An 8,760-nucleotide genomic window follows, 5' to 3' on the forward strand; every position below is an offset into this window, starting at 1 on the left:
TGGGCCACTTTAGAAAAGAGGAGGGAGCTGCTGGCCACAGTCTCGGTTGAGGGGCACTGCCCTCTCAGTAGGGTTGCCAGTCTCCAGGTAGGGACTGGAGATCTCCTGGGATTACAACTCGTCACCAGACGGCAAAGATCAGTTCCCCTGGAGAAGACGGTTTCTTTGGCGGGTGGACTCTACGGCCTTATGCCCTCTACTGAAATCCCTCCCCTCTCCAAACCCTGTCCTCCCCAGGCTCCACCCCCAAACCTCCGGTCATTTCCCCACTTGGAGCTGGCAACCCTACCTCCCAGGGTTAAGCTGCATCGTGAAACAGCTTTCTCAGAGTGAATGGGGGAAGAAACAGGGCTGGCCGCCAATGAAAAGGGGGGCTGTCTTTCGATGACACGATAAAAGGGTGCAGACTGAGAATAGCGTTGACTCGTTAACAAAAAAACCAAACCCTATGAAAAGTCGAGGTGGGGGGCGGGAAAAGGGAAAGGACAGCCTCTGGTCCTCCTCCACCCAATCCCAGGAGAGTAGCTGACAGCACGGAGAGTTCACAGGATTAGGAGGCCCCCTCTTGCCGTGACAGTCCCAGGGGGCAAGACACTGGACCCTCCCCTAGAGGATAAGGGCAGCACAACCGGGTGGGGGAAAAAAGAGACGAGTTCATTCCCACTCCGGCGGGATTCCTGGAGGCCCAAGAGCAAGTCCCACCCTTGGCGCAGCTTCCGAAATAACACTGAGTTTGTTCCTGCTCCGGGGCTCCGAGCCCCAGAAGAGCCATTAAAGCAGCATGACGGAGGCGAACCGGACACGGTTCCCTCTGTCGGTTAACGGACGGTACGATGATATGTCGGGATGAAGGCAGAAGGGGAGTCGGCGGACGAGGGAGCTCCTCCTCCACATCTGGGGATTCCTCCACAGGAGACATCCCTCGAATCCTTGAGGCCTTGTTGCTTGTCGGTGTCCACAGGTTTGGCGAGCGAGCCGGAGAGGAATCGAGAACGGTTCGGGCGGCTCAGCTCGACGGCCAATCGGAAACTTGCACTTGGTAAAGAGGATGTTCTGGACTGAGGCACGGCTTGGTTTTTTTTTTCTTTCTTTCTTCCTTCCTTCCTTTCTTTCTTGCAACCCCTCCCAGGGAGTCCCCTGGAATGGCGGTTCTCAGCTGTCTATGCTCATGAGGGTTATAACTTGTTCAAGTTTGTAGGCCAGTTTTTGCTTGCCAGCCTGGTCGTCTTGATCGAGGGCACCGAGGATCTGTGGAGGAAGAGCAGGGGAGAGGGAACGGTCATGGCAAACGAAAAAGAAGATATTGACAACTGACTCGGAAGAAACAATGTCAGAGACTGGGATTCAACAGGGATATTGTGCGGTGTATCCGAGGCTATGCACGCCCAGTCTGCTTTGCAGGGGGAGGGCTGAGGGCAGCCCCCTCTCTCAAAGGGCTGCCCACGATGGGGGGATTCCAGCTTTTTCTTTAAAAAAAGGGTTCAGGATGTTGGATCAGGCTGGAGAATCACATTAAATATCGAATAATTATTGGCATTCTACCCTACCAATCTTGGATAATCATATTCTTTATTCATTTTTCAGGCCTCCTAATCCACCTCCAAAGGAAGTTTAGACAACTTATTGGGAGCCAAAAGTTAAAAATGTAAGTAAAAAGGTAAAGGTAAAGGTTCCCTTGCTCGAAAGCCAGTCGAATCCGACTCTAGGGTTGCGGTGCTCATCTCCGTTTCAAAGCCGAAGAGGCAGTGCTGTCCGAAGACATTTCCATGATCATGTGGCCGGCATGACTAAACACCAAGGCGCACGGAATGCTGTTACCTTAAGTAACGTAAGTAAGTATAGACAAAAGTGTGTTACTTCGACAACTTATGGATCACACGCATGTGGTAATGCCATTGCAATGACACCAAATTAACACAGCTAGCACTTTAATACCATATGGTTTTAATGGACTTTTAAAATGTTTTATGATAAATTTGATCGTTATTGTGTATTTTGTCTCGTGTGAGCCACCCTGAGCCTGCTGCGGCGGAGGGGGAGGGATATAAATCTGAAAAATAAAAAAATAAAAATTTCAAAGACACATAAAAACCTTGTAGGGTCCCAAGCAAAGCCTCACAAAATGTTAAAAGTGACAAATGCACAAAAAGGACAGTGTATAGCCTGATGCGTTTCAGCTTACAATAACATATTGATGTCACATTGTCCTTGATAAGGCAATTTTACTTGCACTCTTAGGACCTAAACTGGAAGGTACATATTGGTACTGGTATTATTTCCAGTATATACAGCTACTTCCTACACAAGTCCAGATAAATTTGTGGCCCCAAACAGAAATCTTTGGGTGTGTCATTCAATTCCATATTGGAACATTCCATTTTTGGTCCTATATTATTAATTGTTTATTGCCTTACATGTGTAAGGACCAGGGTCTTCTCCCTGGTGGCACCAACGCTCTGGAACGAGCTCCAAAGTGAGATCAGAGCACTGCGGGACCTCCAGCAATTCCGCAGGGCCGTGAAAACAGAGCTTTTCCGCTGTGCATTCCAGTAAGAATGACGTCATCGGTCGTGTTGCATTTGCACTTTATAATATCTCGCCACCACATTTAATTGGTTTTACGTAAATTGTATTTTTGTAACTTTACTGAGTGTATTTTATCTTGGTTTTAAAATTGTAAGCCGCCCCGAGCCGCTTCGGCAGGAGGGCGGGGTAGAAATCTAATAAATAAATAAATAAATAAATAAGAATGCAATGGCAAACCACCTCTGCTTCTCACTTGCCTTACTGGAGTCGCTGTATGTTGTTTGCGACTTGATGCCACTTATGCATGTAAGGTTCATACTCCCTATCAAGAAATTACAAACTTTGGCAAGAATAGGCAGTTTGACTGCACAAGTGATCCTTGCTTGCTAATCATGGTGAGATTGCAGGGCATGGAATTCTTGTTCCCTTCCAACTACTGGCAACGTTATTCTGCAAATATTTGCGTTTCTGCAGCCCCACCATGCATCGCTTGCACGCTTTCAAGCGTATTTTCAGAACCGTCAGGGCCAGAAACCTGCTCTTTTGGGGGAAAGTAGACTCAGAGGAAGGTGCACCTCCATTCTAACAGCTAAATACTCAACGAGGTGTGAGTAATTTACAAGGCATATTTGTTTACGGCAGTACCGGTGACCGGTGACGTAAGGCATATTTGCTTACGGCAGTACCGGCAGTACCGGTGACGTAAGGCACTCCAATGGCTGCTCTCCTGCTCAAGATATTGTAAAACCGTTATGGTAGCTGGAAACGGAGGCAAGGTACGCCTCAAAGGTCAAGCTATAGCAGATAGAATCTGCAGGGCTATTTTTGGGCAGGAACGCACAGGAACGGAGATCCGGCTGGCTTCAGAGTTGGCCACTCCCACTATAGCCAAAACCTCTGCACATGCGTGGCTACAGAGAGAAGGCCTGGAGAGCGACCCCCTGGCAACTCCGAGGTGGGTGGGCCGGGGGGGGGCTGGAAGGATCGGGGAGGCATTTAAATACCTTCCTCGGCCTGTCCAAGGGCCAGCTTGCCTGGGCTCCCCACAGCCATGGGGTGTGGCCTAATATGCTAATGAGGTTCTGCTGTTGGGTGTGGCCTATTTTGCGAATGAGTTCCTGCTGGGCTTTTTCTACAAAAAAAGCCCTGCGAATCTGTATCAAAAGAAAGATATTTATTATATAGTATACACAATAATGCAATCAAAAACATGGGGCCTGAATATCAGGCTGCGTTAAAAGTAATCAAAACTCAGTTTTACATAGGCTATTATAAATCCCTCCATCCTCAAAGGCTTTCTTCAGTGGTCAATAGTACATAACATAATTTTTAGGAACATATCCAGACAAATACGTGATATATATCAACCCTGACCAAGTGATGTTGTCGCATATATTGTGTGGTTTGATGTTAGCGTGTAGGGATGGGCATGAACCAGGGAAATCAAAGTTCATTTCGGTTTGTGGTTCGTGGGGTTGCACGAACCATGAACTTCCCATTTGCCAAACCAGTTTGCTTCATGTTGGCAGTTCGTATGCAAGTGAAGTCCAAGTAGCGAGTTCACCCACTTCAAGATGAACTTGCTGCTTGGATTTCACTCACGCACGATCCACTGACGTGAAACGAACTGGTTCGGCAAACCGGAAAGCTCGTGAAGGTTCCTGGTTTGGAGATGGCTGAACTTACTACTTGGACTTCACTTGTGCATGAACCGCACAAACCTTCTTGAAAAACATGGAGGTTCATTGCTGGCACGATCGCACGACCCTTGGCTCATGAACCACAAACTGGGCAGAGGTTCATCGCTGGCACGATCGCATGACCCTCAGCTCATGAACCACAAACTGGCAATGTCCATCACGAAATTAGGCTCATGACGAGGTTCATGCCCATCCCTATTAGCTTATAAAGCAAGCCATGAGTCCCTATTCAGGCCCTATGTTTTTAATTACATTATTGTGTACACTATGCAATAAATATATTTCTTTTGATACAAATTCTATCTGCTGTAGCTAGACCTTTGAGATATCCTCAATACATTTCCGGTTGAATCCATTCCCCCCTTCTCCTCTGCCACAGACAAGGTATCCCTCTCTCAATCAGGCTAGCCCTTCACTCCATCCAGACTCACCTCTTCACTGTACTTGCCCACGTAGGAGTAGATTTCAGAGAGCGCGCTCATGGTGTTGAATTCATTCATGTGCATGCGAGATTGCTCGGCCAGGTAGGCGTTCATATCCTGGTCACTGATCGCTGGCATCTTGCCGATATCTGAATAGTACCTGGTGGGATCATAAGGGCATGATGAGTTCGGACTGACTTCCAGTAGCTGTCCAGATTAATTCTTACCTGCGTGTTGGTCTGGTACATGGGGAAGCAGCTGACCTACCCTCCACTCCCCCTAACACTTCCAGATCAGTCGGAAACCCCAAATCTTAAACCCTTACCACCACACACAATTCTTTCTATAATCCCAGGAATTCAGAAGCAGCTAGAAGCCTCTCTAGGAACCCAAAATTGCCCACTTTAACCCTTTCTTTGACTTAAAAGCAGCAGCAAGAGACCATTTGCGGTGTTTTCCAGTTAGGATCGTCAACTCCAGGCTGGGGGATTTCCGGAGATTTTGGAGGTGGACCCTGGGGAAGGTGGAGTTTGGGGAGGGGAGGGGTCTTAGTGGGGTATAATGCCATAGAGTCCTCTCTCCTCTGGAGCTCTGACATCTGCAGATCAGTTTAGTTCTGGGAGATCTTCAGGCTCCCCAATTGGAGGCTGCCAAAACTAGTCTTCGGGCTTCCCTCCCGGGCTGTTTTTGACAGCCAAAATGGCTACAGGGAAACCCTGTTTGCCCCTTCCTCGGGTCATGTGATTGAAGGAGCTTAGGCTGAGTGGGCATGACTGACCCAAGAGCAACCAGCAAGCTTCCAGGGCAGAACAGGGAGTTGAACCTGGGCCTCCCACCTCCAAGTCCAGCGTTCTAGCCACTGCTGCCCCACATTAGAAAATGTAGAGAGCCAGTTTGGTGTTGTGGTTAAGTGTTTGATTCCCCACTCCTCCACTTGCACCTCCTGGATGACCTTGGGCAAGCCACAGTTCTCTCAGAGCTGCTCTCTCAAGAGCAGTTCTTGAAAGAGCTCTCTCAGCCCCACCTGCCTCACAGGGTGTCTGTTGTGGGGAGGGGGAAGGGAAAGGAGTCTGTAAGCCGCTCTGAGACTCCTTTGGGTAGTGAAGGGCGGGATATAAATCCAATCTCTTCTTCTCTTCTTCTTCTAGAAGGTAGCTGTCGTGATCTGAGTAGGCCTGGGAGAAAGGCCTAGAGGCCTGTGTGGGAGTGGAAAGCAGACAGCCTACAACCCCCACAATGCTTAGCAAGAGTTGTAGCCAATCAGTGTTCAGGGGTTGTGTGAGGGAATGGAACTTAAGCTTTGTGGGCCAGGAAACCATGTTCTTTTCTCTTCTGCGGTATTGCCTCACACAGAGTAAAACTGAGGGGACAGTCTGGTCTGAGAGAAAGATCCCTCACTTGGGACACAATGGGTGCGTTCAGACGCAGCGTTTGCAACAGTATAGGTGCTGGTTGCAATCGGTGTACTTACCGGCGTTCACACGTAGAACATCTGCCTTCCATCCCTAACCATTGCAAAGCCCTTTAAACCGTTGTACTCTGCCACTAGGTCCCCAAGTGGTGGTATCCTGAGTACAACGGTTGTAATCGCTTAACCCCCGTCTGATCACACTCCACCGTTGCAGAGCCACTTCCGTTCGGAAGCCTGAGGCTTCCGATTTTCGCCGGCCATTTTTTTTAAAGGTCGGCGATATGCGCTTGGGCGAAGCTTCGCCCTGGTGTTTGTTTTTAAAAAAAGAGAAAAGGTCCTTAGTTTAAGGTTTTAGAGGAGTCCGGGACCTCAGGGAGGCTAGTTTGCTCTTTAAACTTTAAAGGTCCGCAGACAGGAGGTGAGTGTGATCGCGTTTCAGCCAGCATAAACTGCACCGGTTCCAACCGGTACAGTTTATGCCGGCTGAAACGGCGCGTCTGAACGTACCCAGTGAGTACAGGCAGGAGGCCTGGTATAAGAAGGCTGTGGGCCTTGAAATAGTAAGTAGTTAAGTGAAATAGGTAGTCACGTTAGAGTTGTTTATTTTGCCTTTAAACACCATTATATATTTTAAAGCTCCTTATCTTGTTTTCCTTGCCCCAGTACTGTTTTAATAAACCATTTGTTTCAGTGTTCCCTGCCTGGTCATCACATTTATGTCCTAGGCTTAAAAGGGGGCATTTTGGATGGGCTTGGGAGGGTACTCTGGGCCTTCTCAAGGGACCCGAAGTCCAGAGTGGTGGCAGCTGAAGGTGGCAACCCGCTGGGGTCATGACAGTAGCAAAGAGCAAGAATCCAGTAGCACCTTAAAGACGGGGAAATGGCAGGGTGTGAGCTTCTGTGAGTCACTGCTCGCTTAGCTGTGACTCACAGAATCTCCTGCCCTGCCACAAATTTTGTTTGTCTTCAAGGTGCCACTGGACTCTTGCTCTTTTCCATGGCAACAGACAGACTATCACGACTACCCATCTTTTTTTGTTGTTCAGTCGCACAGTCGTGTCCGACTCTTCGCGACCTTGGTCTACCACAAAAGAAAGGTTTTTCCCTCCTCAATTCCATTCAAGATTGGTGAGTTCCTTCCCTCCTGTGTGTACACTGGACTCTTGCTCTTTTCCATGGCAATAGACAGACTATCACGACTACCCATCTTGGTCTACCACAAAATAAAGGTTTTTCCCTCCTCAATTCCATTCGGGATTGGTGAGTTCCTTCCCTCCTGTGTGTGTGTTCTTCAAATGGGGGGGAGAGAGACAGTCCTTTCTCTGGGGCCAGTGGGGGCTCTTGCTGTTATCTATTCTGAGTCACATGGCCTGGGCTGGGGGGGGGAATCAAGCAAGTGAAATAGATATTGTGTTTTTATATACAGACATACAGCCACAGAACATTTATTTTTTCAGATTTACAGACCCACTCCTCAGCCATCAAAACTCATGGACAGCAAACGACCGATATAACATCCGACAGTAAAATCCGCTCCATCTCCAAACAATTTCAAAACGTTGCAGCACAACAGAACCACAGCCGTTAAACTCTTAGAAACAGGATTACAACTTATAAAACCGTGAGCCAATGGGGAGGCGACTGGACGGGGAGACGAAAACAAGCCGGACACAAATAAAATAAACCAGTGCTATCAAACGCCAGGGTTTATATCAAAATCCGAATCAATCCCATAAAACGGGAGTGCAGTCTCTTGTCCCTGTCTTTCCGGAACCCCTAAAACAAGAATGTCCCTGTCTTCCCGGAACCCCTAAAACAAGAATGGAAGCATCTTTTGCAATTGTGTGGGAAAGCAGCTCTGATGCCAGGTTTTTGGGGCCCTTCTGGCAGAAGGCTATCACCGATTCTCCCAGCAGCCTCCGCTCTCCTCCACCAGCACCTCTCCAGCCTAGAGAATTGACAGAATTGAAACCAAGGATGGGATGGATGAGGAGGCTTTCTCAAGAGGAGAGAGGCAGAGATAGACGGCAACTGAGGATCACCACAGGGGATGCCAGAGACCCAGGCCGGATCCAGAAATCCAGATCCAGAAATCCACGGATAGCTTAGCTGATCTGGAAGACGGGATTTACAGAGGTTGTCTTACGACCAACGCTCCCTCTATTCTTTTCCTCCCAATTGAGAGGAGCAGTTCAAATCCTGAGCAGAATATAACTGCTGTGATCTCAAAATGGGGAGCAAGCAGTGTAAGACACTGCATGGCTCCAGATTTATTTATTTATTATTTGTATTTATAGCCCGCCCATCCCGCGAGCGGGCTCAGGGTGGGTAATATCATAAAACATACAATAAATACAATTAACTTTAAACAATTCAAAATTAATAAACACTAAAACACAGTCACACGTCTAACAAATCAGCTGGCTGTGGGGGGTTCCCTGGCATATTATTTGGGTTGATAGGTGGGTGCAGGGGACACTTTGTAGAAAAAGAGATGCAGGAGCTCATTAGAGTAACTCATTAGCATAACTTTATTTGCATATGCCACACCCCCTGACATCACCGGAAGTGTGTCAGAAGGCAACACCTACTGCTCAGGCTCCAAAAGACTGTTTTGGATTGCTAGCTATTGGAGGGGGGGATGCGCAGATCTGCCCTCACAGAGGAGGGAGAGCATGTACCTGAAGGCGGACCGGGGGGG

General features: G+C 48.2%; 1 protein-coding gene across 1 annotated transcript in view; it reads right to left on the minus strand.

Moving 5' to 3' along the window:
• Positions 1-846: 846 nt before the first annotated feature.
• Positions 847-8,760, minus strand: part of LOC107109898 (plexin-A4-like) — a gene marked incomplete at its 5' end in the record, with an annotated part of 57,083 nt that continues 49,169 nt past the window's right edge. The window contains 2 exons of the mRNA XM_015410606.1: positions 847-1,248; positions 4,658-4,808. Of these exons, the coding sequence (XP_015266092.1) occupies positions 1,153-1,248; positions 4,658-4,808 (247 nt within the window). The remainder of the gene's footprint in view (positions 1,249-4,657; positions 4,809-8,760) is intronic.

This window comes from Gekko japonicus, unplaced genomic scaffold (assembly GCF_001447785.1).
Source record: "Gekko japonicus isolate JY-2015 unplaced genomic scaffold, Gekko_japonicus_V1.1 scaffold4091, whole genome shotgun sequence".
NCBI classification, from domain to species: domain Eukaryota; kingdom Metazoa; phylum Chordata; class Lepidosauria; order Squamata; family Gekkonidae; genus Gekko; species Gekko japonicus.